Source organism: Poecile atricapillus, chromosome 4, assembly GCF_030490865.1.
Source record: "Poecile atricapillus isolate bPoeAtr1 chromosome 4, bPoeAtr1.hap1, whole genome shotgun sequence".
In the NCBI taxonomy this organism is placed as follows: domain Eukaryota; kingdom Metazoa; phylum Chordata; class Aves; order Passeriformes; family Paridae; genus Poecile; species Poecile atricapillus.
In genome coordinates, this window is record NC_081252.1 from 19,537,863 (window position 1) to 19,555,187 (window position 17,325).

The 17,325-nt window shown below is 38.6% G+C and overlaps 1 protein-coding gene across 7 annotated transcripts in view; it reads left to right on the top strand.

Moving 5' to 3' along the window:
* Window positions 1-17,325, top strand: part of ANAPC10 (anaphase promoting complex subunit 10) — a 33,366-nt gene that overhangs the window by 438 nt on the left and 15,603 nt on the right. For 2 of the 7 annotated variants that reach the window (XM_058837105.1, XM_058837106.1), the window contains exons 2-4: window positions 6,656-6,772; window positions 8,090-8,180; window positions 8,918-9,038. In XM_058837105.1, the coding sequence (XP_058693088.1) occupies window positions 6,658-6,772; window positions 8,090-8,180; window positions 8,918-9,038 (327 nt within the window). In that variant the 5' untranslated portion in view covers window positions 6,656-6,657. The other 5 variants (XM_058837102.1, XM_058837100.1, XM_058837101.1 and 2 more) reach the window with 5 other exon arrangements.

Genomic DNA, 17,325 nt, shown 5'->3' on the forward strand with positions numbered 1-17,325 from the left:
CCTGGGGGCGCGCCACGGAGAGGAGGGGAGGGAAGGAAGGGCGGCCCTCACCGGGGAAAGCAGGGGAGGGAAAGGCGGCCCTCCTCACCATGGAGACCGAGAGCGCGGCCATGCGGAGGGAGTGCGGCGTCCCGGGGCGCCGAGCTCCCTGAGCCCGCCCTGCGAGCGGCGGCCGCGCTCCGAGGGGAGCCCCCGGGTCGGCATGGCGCGTTCCCAGGACAGAAAGGTCCCGCTGGCCTCCGCCTCCACTGGGTAGGTGGTGACGGGCAGCAGCAACAGTTAGACCGGGTGCTTCTCTTCTCAAGGAAAGGTGTTGCCATTCCCTTTCACGACATTGTTTCGGCATTAGGAACTGAGCTCCAATATCGGATTGATACAACGAGAAAGGTGAAGATAGAATGGTCTTGCTAGCCTTTACCTGCCTCGGGCAGCGTGTCTTCTGCACCTGGAACACTGGGGCTACGTGCTTTCATTCCCACCGGGAACAACCGCCATTCTCTTTCGGGAGCCCATCACCTCACTAAGGATACCATCCTCGATAGTGATTATGCCCACGGATGGCTCCCACACAAGGAGTGCCACGACACCAAGGTCTTGCTGGCCTTTACCCGCCCTGGGCAGCGTGTCATCTGCATCTGAAACACTAGGAATACGCGTTTTCCTTCCGGTGGGGATGCATTTCCTGGAGCCCACCTCGGGAACTCGGGCTCCATAGCCAGCACCGAGCACGGACACGCTCGCTCCCGCAGCCGAGGAGCCGGGACGCGGCGCTCCCGCCGGCCCCGCCCCGCCCCGCCCCGCCCCGCCCATGGCGCCTGTGAGGGGCGGCCTCGGCGCCTGAGGGGGAGCGGGCGGGGCGGCGCGCGCGCACTGCGGCCCCTCCGCGGCGGTGGCGGCGGCTGTTCCCGGCGGGATCAGGTGGGAAAGGTGGGAGCCGCGGCTCTACCGGAGGGAGGAGGAGAAGGAGGAGGAAGAGGAGGAAGGTCTAGCACGGGCAGAAGCTCGGCTGGCTGAGGCGACGCGTTCGCGCCGGGTCTGGGGGCTGCCCAGCTGGGTCCCTCCCGCTGTACGCGCGGGGGTCTCGCATCGCCCCCGCGGCCGGAGAGCGGAGCCCGGGCTGGGATCCGGCGGGGCCCGTGCCGTGAGTAGGTGCTGCTGCTTCATTTCCCATACTAAAGCGGTTTGTAGGCCTGGGGGACACGGCCGCAATATAGCATGGTAAACCTGGTTAATTATCATTGTTGTTGTTCATTGTTCATGTTTCATAATTGTTGCAATTATAATTAATATAATTAATATTGATTGAAAGCACTACAAACAAGTCGTGGGGGGGATGGCTACCAGTTGGTTTTTCAAAGCAGCTTCGTCGTCTGGTTGTTAGTTTTCACGACAGCTTCCACCTAATATTTACACTTTTTACTCCTCGTAAATATGTGCTTGCCTCCTTCAAGGAGCAGCTTGTAGCCTTACCAGGTAACTTTGGAAAGTCTGGGCTTCAACAAAACTATTTAAAAAAATTGTTTTTTAGATTGATTAGGAATATATGTATAAAATTGTTAATATAATTATCTTTATTTCTAATGAAGTATATTTTTGACAATGAAAGAACCGGTAGTTTTCAATAACAGGCTTAAAGCAATGCACTGGAGGCAGGGTAAAAATAATAAGTGTATTACAGTTTTATTGACAGAATAATCTGAGGGATCAAATGTACAGGTGAGCTAGTTGAACTAGGGTGCTGCTGAACACTTACTGTCATTATTAAATATTAATTAAACATTAGTAATTGGAATGTTTACTGTTTAATCTTCCATCTGATTAAAAAAATAGGAAGCATAGTGGGCAACTGGTTTTCAGATGTATCTTGAGATCTTTAAAGGCCTTAGATGAGCAAGGGTCCAGCCAAAGAAAATGAGAGCAGTGATAAGAGCTTGTAAATGAGTAGTAAAATGAATAGTGCAGTTAATAAAATCAGGGAATCTTAGACATGAAATTCCCTTCTGTTAAGAACAGGAAAAACAGTTGTATGGATGTTGCAAAAATGCTAATGTAGTCAGTGCAGCCTTTGTTCAGTTTTCCTGGAAAGGCTGTAGTCAGATATTTGCTAAAACTGAATAAAATTATGTGATTGGAATGTAATCAGAGTAATACTTCTTAAAAAAAAAAAAAAAAAAAGCCATATGAGCTCTGATCCTCTGAAGGATTCTGAGGAGGTGGTTTGGGAAGGGAATTTGTCAGTAAGTAGAGGACAATTAACATCAGTGTGCACACAGAAAATACTCTAGTGTGGTTTGTTAAGAGTAGGCTGGATCAAACTTTTGTTTTTACAGTAGCCAATGCACTTAATAAGGAAGGAATATGAGGAGTCTGTCTTGAATTTTACAGGATGACCGCCATTGTTCAAGCTACTGAAGTGTGCTCTAAAAAGAATTCTTTTAAAAGATCTTTTTTAAGAGCTTTTGAAGCTGACATAGCTCACTTTTAAGCAGGGGTGTCATGAAATGTGCTTCCGGAGAGTTCAGTTTTTAGTCTGTTTTCACTGTTTCCTGTAATGTTGAGTGCAAAATTAGAAGGATTGCGAGCACTGTGCATCTAAGGCTTGAAATTAAAAACCTTTTTGAGAAGATTGGTAATCAGCGTAATCTCAGCAGCATAATCAGCATAACTAAGCTCAGTTAACAAGAATTGAGGGAAGAATAGAACACAGGAATAAAAAATCAAAGGCCTGGTTAATGGAGAGGGTGTCAGTGAACAGCAAACAGTATCCCAAAAAATACTGGGCATTTATACTGCATGTGAGCACTGTAATGTATAGTAAAACAATTATCAATTAGAAATTATGTTCTTTCAACTAGCCAGGTGTTGCTTTGTCACATTAACAAGTGTGAGTAAATATAAAGACAAGGGAAGTGATTACTCTGCTGAAAAAGGGCCTTAGCTAAAGTAGTCTGGTTATTTTTTTTAACAATAGTGCTGAATACCTAGACTGTGCAAGAGTATTAGGTTTATTAAACATTGTTAGCGGAGCTTGAAAGGCATAGACACTTTATGAAAAAAGAGAAGAAGAATCTTAGAGCAAATTTGATGAGTGCCCTCACATCAATAGAGGGGTTGCTACATAAAGGCCAGTGATTAACAAGTCTGAGTTCTCTGTAGATCAAGCGATGCTTGTTTTTAGAAGGTGATACTTGATTTGGATGCTAAGGGAAAACTTTTGGGTTGATGAAACCTGAGGCTGGATGTCCACAAATCTCGTGCTGGGGAAAGTAACTCTTTGGACAGAATCTCTCAGGCACATTCAGTTCTCTTAAGGGCCCTTACATGTGTGTATTTAAACAGTTCTGTGCATACAACGTGGTGGAACTACAAGTTTTAATAGGGGAAAACTGCTTTGGGATCTGCAGGTTTCCCTGAGCTAGGATTTTTATGGAGTTTTAGTAGGAAAGGCCCATGATGTATCCTTCACTGTCTCCTCTTGGGTGTGTTGTGTGCTTACAGAAGGGTTTGCTTCCAGATGTGCACCTTTCAAAGGTGTCTCCTGCTGGTACCCTGAGAACAACCTGGCTGATTTGGTTGGGGAAGGCAGACTGTCCAACCATTTAAATCCATTTCACTCTCTTCATAAACTGTGCTTGCTAAAACATCTTCAATTGGCTGTTACTTCACAGGGCTGGGATGTTTTCTGGAAAAGCGAAAACTTCTCTGAGGAAGATGTGGGATAAAGAGTTTTGGGGGGTGGGGGGTTAGCTCTTGTTTGTTTTGATCAAAGGATGTGCAAACCACAGAGTGGAAAATGGCAAAATGGAAGTGTGGCCTTGATCATGTCATTAAGACATTCACATATTCATGCTGTTAATAATAAAACAGCGGTCTCTTAATGATCTTTTGAAATAACTGAATTGGAAAATCAGAGATATTTCTAGCCAATGCTTCTAAAGATGCAGTGTGTCTTTCCATTTTTCAGCACGTGTCAAGGAGAAGTCCTTCTAAAAAAATTACTTGTTTTTACACGACCTGAAAAAGCAAAGAAAAATTTTATTAGGTGATTAAATTCCTTTTAGAGCTAAGTATTGATGTCTCATTTAAAATGAGATACTTTTACTTCTGCTAGTAAAATGCCCATAAGTGTTACTTGAGTGAGCTGGCCTGTTGCTGCATTATTTTTCCTTTATACTTCTATCAGTTTTCAAGTTTTAAAGTTCTGAGAGTATTGGGGAGCTTCAGCAATGCAATCCAGAATGTATTGCTCTTGAGCAGGAGTTCTGTCATGAAAATCTGACTCATTTAGTTCAACCATTGAAAAATTTCAGGCTTTCTCATCACTAGTACACTTTGTGTGGCTGATTTATTTGCCAGAAGTGGTTTGGAGCTGAAATTTTGGGGTTTGAGAAGCTTTTCCTGTTAGATAGAAAAAAATAAGCTTAGTTTAAAACAGAAGGAAACCTGAATGGTGTTTCTTGCTGTATATTTCAAACCTCCAAAATGTAATGCCTCCAATTTTTGAGAATCAGTGCAATACAGGTCTTGCATTTTTAAGTTATTTAGAACTTGCTGTGTGTGCTAAAGCTTATAAGAAGTCTCAACATCATTATCTTAAGGGATTCTGTGTACTTTGAAAATTCCAGTGTTTTTTTTCTAAAAGCATGTGTAATCAACTTTGTGATGTAATCTGAGTGAGTAATGTTATTTCTGTGATTTACCTTATTTTGGTGGGTTTTGATGGGATGTTTGCATGGTCCTTGTGTCTTAAGGGTGGGATTTGGAGTTTTTCATTAATTTTCTCTTGAAGTCAAGAGAATGTCCAGACTTGTTGGTGATAATATTCAAAAGATGTTTTCTATGATGTTTTTGAGATGTGATTAGTTGAATTACAAGTGACCAATTTGGCTTTACTTCATGAGGCTGAATTTTCTGTGTATATTTTTAGAGGTTGGAAGAACAAAACTTTCGCTGTCTGTGTAAATCTGAGAATGAAAATGAATGCAACTCAACCTCTCTTAGTTCACTGTCACAAAAGTAAAAAAAAAAAAATTGCAGAGTTTGGATTAGAAGGTCATTTGAGCTTTAAAATTCACAAGTCCAGGGTAATAGTCTCCCCAATGCTTAAGAAACATAGTTTGAATTTTGGTGCATCATGGGGGTTGGATTAGATGATTTTTGACGGTTGCTTCCACCACTCCAAACCGTTCTGTGATTCTGTGAAAAATGTTTGTTTTTCAAGTAGCTGTGAGCTAAATGTTTTGTAATTTTTTTTCCAAGGTTGTTTTTTATTTAGATGGCATTGGGGTTAATATGTCTGTGAATATATATATGACATCTGTAGGATTAACTGTCTAGTGTCCAGCTTCTCTTCTGAGAGGATGGTGTTTGAACAAGGATTTTGTCTGAAGCCTTTTGTGACACTTGCTGTTGTATTTAGGTTTTTCTACACATGCAATTATTTGGATTTTGTTTATGGTAGTTAGGATTGGAGTCTTGTATATGAGAAGGCAGATAAAATATGTCAAGTCTTATGTTTGCAAAATTAAAAGAAATTACTCAAGGAATTTCAATAGAAAGTGTTTGGTGCACTGGAGAATTCAGATTTCCTGTGTCCCACAAAGAATTTTTAGCTGCAGTGTCATTGGTACATAGAAAATGTTGTCTCTGCTTGGTGTCAGTTCTGTAGTGGGTAAGGCCAGGATCTAACTCAGTCCCTTATTTGCTGTCTGGGAGAGGCAGTGGAAGACTTTTTCTGAGATTAGCAGAGCATGACGTGATGTCATGCATGTAAGCAAAGGATGAGAGGTCAGCTCTAATTCCCTGATTCTTTAGTGCTCTATGTTTAATTTTAAGCTTTAATGTAGTTCTTTCTGTGGAACTTATGTTTCTTTGAATTTTTTTTTTTTTAATATTTTAAGCTACTTCCTAGGAAATAGTAAAGTGCTCTGTACTATACAAAACCCAACTTAATTAAGTTGTCGTGTATGTGATGATAGTCTGGATGTTGAGACTGAATGTGATTACTTGAACAATGCAAGTCACAAATTAATGACTCTAGATTAAGTTGTAAAGTTAAGGAAATGGTCTGTGAATAAATGTGGCTATTACCAATTGCTACAAATTATACAATTTGTTTAAACTCCCGTTTCCTAGGGAGTTTTTTAGGGGAGAAATATCTCTTACTCTAGCTTCCGAATTTGTCGATTAAGATAACTTTTAAGTGTATCTGTGGGAGAGAATAAAGTTGTACTGCTAGGCTTTAAATCAACATTTTAGATTTAAATTGCTTAAAAACCAGAACTGTAAAAATGAAATTCTGTAACCCTAACTCCGTATGCATAAATTAGAATGATAAAAATAAAGTGTATCTTATGAATGTTCCAAGTATGTATTGAATTCTTAAGGACACAAAATTGATGTATATGTGGAACCTCTTAGATATATTACAAATATATATTCTATATATTTATATGCGTTACTTTATATATATAAATAAAACATTCTACAGGTAAGCAAAAATGTATGTGTTCATATCCATGAACCACATGTTCTGTGGTCTGTAATAAAAGTGTGAGGCCAAAGAATTAAACTAACTATGTGAACAGTCAAAATCCTTTAGTTTTCCCATCAAGCTAAAAATGTGTCAACTAACTCACTTGTTTTCTCTCACTAGAAATGACTACCCCAAACAAGACCCCACCTGGTGCTGATCCAAAGCAGTTAGAGAGGACTGGTACTGTTAGAGAAATAGGCTCACAAGCAGTTTGGTCTCTTTCATCCTGTAAGCCAGGTAAATCATAGCAATGGTGTAAAATGTTGAATATACATTTGTGTTTTGGGAGGAATACATCCACAACAATAAAACTGCTGTAGTGTAGGCTGTAGTCACTACAAATAATGCTGGCATTCTCTATATGTGTTACAGTATGAAAGTTATAACTTTCAGATAACTATCAGAAATCCTGCTATGAGGGACTATCTCGCATGAACTAAACAGAACTCATATATTTTATATTAGTTTTTAATTTTTTTTATTATTTACACAGTGAACAAACGAAGCCATGTGAGCAGAATCACACCTAGCACAGTGAAATTGTTCCTATGCTTTGGCATTTGTCCGGGTGTCTTCCATTTTTAACTAAGGATGACCATGCAGCTGGGTGACTTAAATGTTCTGACTGTTCGTAACTCTGTGGGCTTAGCCATTATAGGGTGGCCCTAAAACCCTGCAAGTGAAATGGACCTGTGGTCCTGAGCTGCAGTTAGTGATACCTGCTCAAAATATCTGAAAATCTGTGTTCTTTCCCTTTGGGATGGTTGAGTTGCTATTTCATAAATATCTGTTGGGAATTGATCAGCTGTCTTGCTGCAGCCTAGGGTCAGTGATCCCTTTATGTCACAATATTGTGCCCAGGCTGAATGACTTTTGTCTGAAATCCTGGAATACTGGAGAAAAATGTCTTGTGATTTTGTTGATTAAACAGGCTGAAGGAAATTTTTTATTGCAGGTTAAACTTCAGCTGCTATATTAAAACTGCAACTAGTATGAATAATCAATAAAAGGATGTGATTAGTAAAAGGACAGATAACGAGGGAATAGAAAATATGAAGTTGGAGATGCTTCTTCAAATGTGGTCATTAATTTAGCAATGATGGTTTTGCTATCTATTGCCTGTTCTAGCTAGTACTTAAAAAAGCAAAAATATTTCAGGATATGACTTGAAAAAAATTTTAGATGTGGCTAAAATGTTATAGTGAATAGTCTCTGCTAATGACTTTTATTAATTCAGCAGTTAAGTTACAGAAGAGGTAAAAAATTCTGTTAATTATTGCTCTGGCAACCAGTATGAGTTACTACTTAACCACTGGTAATTCCAGGTCATGTTGACATGGATTCACACCCCACAGGCCTCAACAGCATTGAGCTTCTGCAGATTTCCGTATTTAAGTTTTGTGTCAGAAATAGCATAGGTGCCACCTTGGATATCTAGAAATATTTCCCAATATGTTGTAACTTGGGAGACATTAATTTGTAACAAGTGAAGCAGAGGTACATTTGCATCACAGAAAAGGGATGTTCAGTATTATCACATTTTCTTTTTCTTAGGGTTTGGAGTGGATCAGTTACGAGATGATAATCTAGAAACTTACTGGCAGTCAGATGGATCACAGCCTCATTTGGTGAACATCCAATTTAGGTATTAAAATATACTCCCTATGGGTTAGGGTACTTTGTGTAACTTTTTATCGATTACTGTTTACTAAGATGGGAATTTGGGAAGTGCAAGAACTCCTGGGTTAGTTCTGTTACCCAATTGGTAAGTCAGATAGCATTTCTGAGAATCAGGTTTTCACATGTTATGATCACTAAAGGCCTAAATAAGCAACGAAAAGGAATGTTTAATGGTATGTCAGTTGTGACAGCATCACATTTACTCATATCCGGTGACTTATGTTCTGATTTTGTGTCTTTGAATGTCATTTGGAGGATAGATGACTCCTATGTAGCGTAACAGATGAGTTTTATTCTGTCCTGTGTAGGATGCTTTCAGTACTTTTTCTTTAACCAAACTTGAGATTAGATATTTGTTCTCCTTTTTTATTTATTTTCTTGAGAAGGCCTTGGTCTAGTAAGAGAGTCCATATTTGAAAAGCCTAACCTAAGCTTCATGATTTCCAAGTGCTTATTTGCATTTGTTTCTTGCTATACTGACATTTTAGAAGGCAGGCAAAGGAGAATAGTGAAAATCAACTGTGTGCATAATGTAATTTGGAAAGTCATCTAGTGCTTCAACAGAAAGTTTCTTAGGAATCACTAGGCACACTTATATTCATTTTCAGAACGTTTAAATTCTTAGTTATTGCAAGCTAGCAACAAACTAATCCTGAATATTTTTCTTTATGATGCTTACATAGCTTGTGTTGCTTCTTGCAGAAGAAAAACAACAGTGAAGACCTTATGTATTTATGCAGACTACAAATCTGATGAAAGCTACACTCCAAGCAAAATCTCTGTCAGAGTAGGAAATAATTTTCATAATCTACAGGAAATCCGGGTAGGTCAATGATGCTTTGCATTCTGTCTTAAAACAGCTCTCTCTTGTTAGGACATCTGATGTAATAAAGTGGTTTTTGGAAGTAAAATATGGCATTGGGCTTGAAGGGGGAGAAATGTCTGGGTTTATTTTGATGTTTGCTTCTAGTTTTTATCTTGTAAATTTAGTAGTGGGGTTTCTGGTTTTTTTTCATCAGACTCTTTTACCAAACATCATTACAATTGAATATGTTCATAATATTAGTTTTTGTTTCGAGTATTGTTTCTTTTCTTTTTCTTTTTAAAGTGGGCAGTAACTGAGATCTAGAAATTTTGGATGGGATGTGGTTTTTTAACAATGTGAAGCAAAATCCAATTTTCAGTTCCTCAGATCTGCTAAAGATTTTGAATGAGACGGAGTTGTAGTGTTTTGTTAGTGTTTTTATTAAAAAAAAGATCAAATCCAGTATTTTTTTATGGTGATGCTTCTAGTCAGAGCTGCGATAAGATTTGAGTTGCTTTGAGTCTTAGTTTTGTTTACCTTCATTTAACCATGAAAGTGGATTTGAAATAATCCATGATCTCGGTATAAGTCCACCTTGGAAACTAACTGGGTTACTCATAAGCAGGTATCTTTGCTCATTCTGAGTCAGGGTAGCCTCATGTTTCAAATTCTTCTTTTCTGGAGCTCAGCAGTTACTGGCTGGTATTTCGGGAAGGTTTAACTTACCAGCCTTATATGGCAGCTATTACAATAACAGAAGGATTGGAATGATGAGAAAAGGGTGGTGCTAAATGGTGGCTTGAATTTATACTCCTGGAATTTTTATTTTTTTCACTTTGATTTTCAGTCCAAACAACTCAAAGTCCCAAGAGCAAGTTGTTAGTAGAAGGTTGTAGATGCTGTGTGATTAAAAAGAAGTGTAGCAGACATGTCTGTTAGCATTATGTATATTATCTACATTCTTTCAATGATTTGTGATGTTCTCTCAAGTTTTGACCTATACTTTTATCCTAAATCTAAAATGATTTAGACTTTCTTGACATGTTTTATTTTTCTTTAATTTAATTAATTAAGTATTCTTTTGGAAGAAATGAATCACCACGTTATTTTGACTTTCATCAACTGCAAATTCTGCCTTTCCATCTTCCTAATTATATCGTAGCAATTTGAGAGCTACACAGTATCTAAAGAACAGCAGCTGGATCCCGTCCCCTCTTAGGCTGCGGGTCAGTTTCCCGAGTGTCCACTAGATGTCATTGTTGTCCTTAATTATCACTTTGATTTTTTGCGCTTTTATCTGCCCTTTCAACAACTAAATGATTATTCTTTTTGTAGTCATGTTTAGTACAGCACTATACATCTCGTTGCCTAACTTAGGTTTCTCGTACAGTGGTAAACTCCTGCTCTTGAGGTTATGTGTGGTATTAACATATTAAAGATCTATAAAGCAACAAAATGTGTAACAAGTGTATTAGTTTTCTCCAGTGTCTCAGGCAGTATTTCTTTAGCTCTTTTCTTGTCAAACACGGGATTCTATGCATAATGTATTTAGTTAAAAATGGTACTTCTATATGAAACAAGTAACTAGCATTTTTTATGGTATATGAATGTGACTATAATATGATCCATGACAGTAATTCTTATGCATACCACATGCTCATGTGCTTTCTTTAGTTCCAAACTGAGGAGAAAATATGGTCACGCTTCTTATTAATGAGATACAATACTCTGATGCTGTAAAATGCTTGTGACTGTCATCACCATGATGTTACATGTTGCTATCAATTTTCATATTTCCTAAACTACTTGATACTGTTCCTCTAAATTTTCCTTCAGTCCTGAAACTTTCTTCAGCTTCTCTGACACATGGGGAGCTTATTAAAGCAATGTGAACTGTTATGAGCTCTTTACAAAAATCTGCTTAATTATACAGTGATTCCATTGGCTTCAGTACTGATTAACTGGGTGGAAAATCAGGCTAAAGCATTTTATATTTTTCCATGGATGCTTGCCCAACTCATAGTGTCTAATGAATGTATTTTCTTTCCTAATGGTCTAGTTTTCAACACAATGCAATATGCTGTTAGGCTAAACTTTGTCACAAATAAAAGATAAGCTTTAGTTTGTATCTAGTATGTAGGCATATATTTTTTGGAACCTAAGATGAATGTATTTTCTGAATAAAAGGTTTCTTCCCCCTCGTTTGTACCCTATGATAAGGGTGAGAATGGCCCTTGAAATCTGGCAGGATTATTCCCTTGCTCGCTACTGTTAAGGTGTGTGCACTCAGCCTTCTCCTATGACTTAAGTGCCTTGGTATCACAGCTATTAAGCTTGGAGAGCAAATATTTTTCTCATTTCCAGTTGTGAAGTTTTCCCACATGATGGTACAAACAGTCTGGATGGACAAGATACTCTGTAGTGGCATTTTTGGAACAGCATCCAGACTGCTCAGAATATAATTTAAATTATTACAGTTTTTCCATGATATGAAAATAACCCACTGCAAAGGATATGAGTGAAATGCTCTCTGTGAGGGATCTTTGGTCTCTTCAAGTGATGCTCACCTGCTTGCTGCATTTGTACCTCTCTGAGACATTTAGATGTTCAGGAGTTCATCTTGTTGTAAGAAGATTTATTACTTTGATGCTGAGTGCAGGTAGTATTTCAGGGTATATTCTTTATCTATATATAGTATGTATATACATACCTTGTAGTTACAGTGGTTTCTGCTGTCAGCCTGTAATATAGGGTCTTTACACAAACTGGGTGAAAGCTCTATAATCTTAATACCTTTGATGGCAACAGGGGTCTTTGTTTTGGGTTTTTGTTGGAGGTTTTTGTTTTGTTTTGTTTGTTTGCTTTTCCTTTGGACTGCTCTCTGGTTTGTTTTCAGTTTTTCTTTTGTCCCTTTTGATCTTGCCTGGTGTTTTTTAACCAGGTGCAAGAACAGCAGCCTCCCTGATGGTGTGGGGTTGTGGCTGAGCACCACGGACAGGGCTCCTTCTTCACTGTTTGAAGAGATTCTGCACTAGAGAGGGGATTTACAAACTGGAGGAGTGCCCAAGCTGGGAGGCTTTTCCAAGAGGTAGTTAAGGAAGTGACCCCACAGTAACGCCTGTGGTGTCCAGGGACTGTAGTGAAGAGGTTGGACTTAGGCAGAGATTTTCTGAAATCAAGCAGTGGGCAATCTTCACCTTTTTTCTGTACATGAAGCAGACTTAGATCCTGAGGAGTGAGGACTAGCTTGTCATAGGGCTGTTGCAAGGTAATCAGCCAAGAAAATGTATTCCTGTGAGTCTCTAATCAAACATCTCTAAGGTGCATTTTAAACTGCTTTCCACTGAAGGTGGAGTACTGAGTTGCTACTCCTTTAGATTCCTGACTAAGCTTCAGGTACTTTGGTTAGAAACCATTCCTCTGTGTTCTTTGTTCCGTTCAAGAAAAGAGGCGTTTCTGACCACTAATTATTCCTTACATTCAGCATGTCAATTAAAAATAGTCTGCTTTCTGAAAACTACTCTTCATGCTAAGAAAAGTCTGAGTGAACTTTATAGAATTTCAGTCTGTAGTCTTTCCTTTCTGTCTCTAGGATGCTCCATAGACACAATCATCACACCAGTTGTTCATTTTGGTTGTTACCTTGCTGTTAATGCTGGCTGGGCATGGATTTGTTTCATCAGGATGCACACAGTAAGGACCGTTCCTTACATCTAAAGGACTTGTTCCTTACATCTAAGTTTACTGGTGCTGGAAATCTGCAAAGCAGGGGAGTAGAATGCTCCACTGGTATTAGGTGGTTATTAAACCTTGTGATTGATGTCAAGGGTAAGAATCAAATTTCAGAAGCAGGGTTATTTCTATTTGTACTCTGTACAAATTTCCACTATCCAGCAGAGGATATTTTGTGAATCCCCAACTGGGATGTTCACATGAACTCATCTTTACAAAAAGAAGGCAAATTAAATGATGTAACATTACTGTTTCTGCCAATATCATCATCACTGTAGGTGATATGACCTTTTCATCATTCATGTGCTTATGGAAATAACTAATATATGCTTCAAACTGTGGAAATTATGAACAGGATTACAATTTTCTTGCCCTTTGATACTGTGGAATAGTAAGACATCAGAGCAGAGCTTACTGTGCAGTCATGAAAAATGCAGTTATTGAAATTGCCTTTTATGCATATGACGTGTGTATACAAATAGGGAGGTCCACATTAGAGCTAGTAAAACAATGTAAGATTATTTTGGCCCACACACTATAAAATTTTTAAGCATTTTTGTCTTACTTTGCTATGAAATGAGAAATGCTATTTCAAGAGAAATAAGCACCTCTCCTGTGGAGGAAAACTAAACATGGTTTTTATGGTACATGTTGCATGTAAAAGTTTTGGTTGTTTTTTTTTTTTTTTATCTGAGCATTCAGAAACAGCTCTATGAAGAAATCTTTTCTTGCCACAGAGGGGCTCAATTAGGCAAGGGTACCTTAAAGAGGCCCTGTATTTTTAATTATGTCAGTCTGACTACTTTCTGAAGCAGAGGAAAAGCCATGTGAAACAACGTGGCAACAGCTCTATGGAAGGCAGCAAGTTGATGAAGTACAGAGCTTTCCTCGAGGGAACTCAAGTGCAGAGAGCCTAGGAGCTGATCGAAGCACTGAATGTTACATATGTGTGAAAGCCTCTCCTGCACTCACAATCTTTTTCATGATTATTCTTTTAAGTTCCACTGTGGGAAAGAAATCGGAAAATCACCACCCTCACAGTAAAGCATTTCTAGCTGATGCTTAATCTAAATCTTAGTTTAAGGCCATTCCCCATTGTCCTAACAGTATATTCCCTTGTAAAATGTCTCTGTTTCTCTTTTTTTGTAGGCTCCCTTAGGTACTGGAAGGCCACAGTTAGGTCACACCACCACCTTCTCTTCCTATAGCAAGTGTTTGATAACCTTGTTTCATCTGTTTTCTGTCCATGAAGTTTTAGTAGGAGGATTTGGAAAGATTTCCCCCAATTCTTTGTTTGTTAAATATTTTACTTCTGTAAAAATCTTTCTGGTACTAGTGGCTTAAAAATTCAGATTTTTTAAACTCTATGTTATCAGTGCAGGTAAACTGTTCTCCAGCATGTCAGAGGAATTTTTCATTGGCTTTAATGCAAGCTTTCACTATTGCATTCTAATTACAGTACTTAAAACAAATTCTCTGGTGGACACGAGCAGGTTGCATATAGTGAGTGCTCTGTGTGTGAGGGGAAGGAACCAGATGCTTGAACTTCTTCTGTTGAAAACCAACTGCAAATTTTGGTGAGAATTTTCTCTAGCACTTTTCTGAAGTACGTAGGATAATACTACTGTTGTAGAGTAGTAATCATATTAGTTAGGGGAAAAACTGCTGGTTTTCCTTGATAGTTTCTTACCTTCTCTATATCTCTGAAAGATTTATTCAGGGAAGACTTCAATAACAGAGATCAGTGTACCAATAGACCAGCCCCTTTACCATTCCTAATTAGTTTAAATGAAGGATCTTTTCTTCAGAAGAAGATACTGTTATGAAGGGAGTACCTATGTGGTGAAGGGAGCACATATATGTGTTAATAAAAGTTCTGTGAGAGCACGAGCTGTCATTTTTCCTCTTCGCACATTTTGCCAGTGGCATGGCCATGCTGCTCATGTACAAAAATTCTGGCTAGAGCTGTGGAATTATCTTTTTTCTTCCTAATTTTATTTTTAACTCTACCAACTAACTTCTGCAGCTGATTTACACACACACACACACACACACACGTCCACACATTGTGCTTCTGGGTTTTGTGAAAACATTTTATGTAGCCTTTAGCTCTTAGTGCTACATATAGCTTTGTTTCTTTTAAACATGGCTTTTTCTTTTTAACACCTGGATAGAACAGAGATGCTCATCTGTCTCCCTTTGATAGCATTACCAAATTTTTACAGCCCTTAGACTGATCAGTCAAATTTCTGTGTTCTTTAGCTCCTAGGAATTGGTCCAAGTATGTGTATTGATGTACAGTAGATCTTATCTATTTAAAACAGTAGCCCCCGTGGCCTTCACTGCCTGAAATTTCCAAGTTGTAATCAAACTTATGTGCTATCAGGCTGAGGGAAGAAAAGCATGTTTTTCTTTTACATGCTCAAAATGTAGTGAAAATCCCAGTGGACAGTCGTGTTTACAAGGGTAACTGTCTGCATTCAATTGTGGGTTATAAAAGTGCTTGCTTGAATAAATACACAGAGCTATCAGACAGAACAACCAATAGTTCGTTGGACTAATTGACCTTGTCAGTAGAATAGAAACACTTGCAAATAAAATTCCCATTGCCAGCAAAGTTGCAACTGAAAACCCCTGAAGAAACTGTGTATATCCTCTAACTATCTTGGAATGCAGTGATTCAGGCAGCAGACATGTGCAGTGGGAGGGGGCAGGAGGGGGGAATCATTAACCAAGAAAGTTGTATGTACCAGCAGTTTTCCATGGGCTCCTTTTGCAGCGTGAGGCTGTACGCATTCCTCGAGTCATTAAGTAGTTCACTTTCCATATTCAGAGTTATGTTTTCTACCAGTTGTTACTACTTTTACCATCCCTTGAGTCCCCCTGTATGATTTGTTTTGCTGGTCTGCTTTTATTATAATGTAGCCCTTTCAGAAAAGGCAAAGGTGTTTGGCTGGTAACCACAGCATGTTGTAATGAGGGTGGAGTGTGTTTGTCATTCTGGAGCAATGGTTGACTTCCATGAATGCCGGTGTCTATAACCACACAGGCTGTGGCAGTTTATCTTTTTGAATATATTCAGATTGCATAACAGTGGAAAAGAATCACAGTAAATATCAGCATATCTGGTCTTCCAATCAAAAGCACGATGGAACCATTTTTTTACTTTACCCAGTGATGAGTCATGTATCTTCCCATTAAAAAAAGGAAAATATTTCACTCCAGAAATAAGTCTTCACAAGTGAATTAGTCATATATCAGACATTTCCTTTTAAAAGTTTGGATAATGTCACACAGGTGGAAGTAGTATTAAAAAAAAAAAAGCAACTGTGTAAGACACAACAGGCTTCACTGTGTACTATAAAAACATGATTTTATTTTGGTTAGAAAACATAACAGGAAAAATGGGATTTGGAAAATAAAGTCTGAAAAACAGTCTAGTTAGCTGCTAAATAAACTTCAGAGATGAAGGTTTAAAAAAAACCACCAAGATTTGTAAAAGGAGGCGGGGGGGGAATAGTGTATTTCACCTTAAGTAAGGGACAATGTGTAATAAGGGATTTTGTGGTTTTACAGCTCGGTGCATGTGTTTGAAAGCTGTTCTCTCAGCAACGTGGGTGGCAGGTTATGCTACCATATAATGTATTGTAGTTGGCTCTCCACACTTGTCAGGGTTAGTGTTCAACCATTCGGAAAATTTTCCCATTGTTCTATCATGTGAACCAAGGCTAGTGTTGAATTCCCAATAACCTTCTGCAGGAAAAAGAGGTTTAATTAGAAAGTTTGAAATTTGATTACTTCTGTTATTGTCTTAATGCACTTCCCTCTAATTTCGGTGCTTATCTGCAAATGCAATCAATTTTTGCTCAGAAAGATGAAAAACAAACTTAACTCTGTACTGCAGTTGCTTCCACACTTTAAAAAAGAAAACTTGTATACTCAATTCTGTCTTTCTTCAGCATTAACACTCTATTTCCATCTTAAACATGTTTGCTTTAGATGGATCATAGCTTTTGGCAGCTACTGCATTTTTAGCAAATAATACTGTTTCTAGTAAGAGTTGCAAAAAAAAAAAAAAACAACTTTGTGTGAGGTCCTTGTAAACTGAACCTTGGGAACGTTATGTTATTTCTGTATTTTCCCTTCTTTTGTGCTTCTTCTCTATTTGTGTCATGGTTATAAATTACATCGTTTGAACTAGAGAATTAAAAACATTTCATTTTGTGATTCCTGTAATTTTAAAAAAGAGAATGTTTGTTTTATGTGTATTTTTTTTTTCTTTTTACCTGTTATTTCAGAGGCTGGCATACAGAGAAATAAGCAGTTATGGTATTGAAATACCATTGTGCCAGCACCTCCAGGGCATAATCCAAAAAAACCAGAAAAATCGCCTGCTGGGTTGTATGCAGTAAGCTTGTGTGAACATCAGTGTCTGCTGTTCACACATCATTTTTTACTGGAAGTTCCTGTTGGAATAAAGGTTCTGTGTTTGGAGAGTGCACTGGGATACTTGGTGGACAATGGTTTTTCAAAGTTTGTATGGATTTCTAATTACAGTTTACCAGTGTAGACT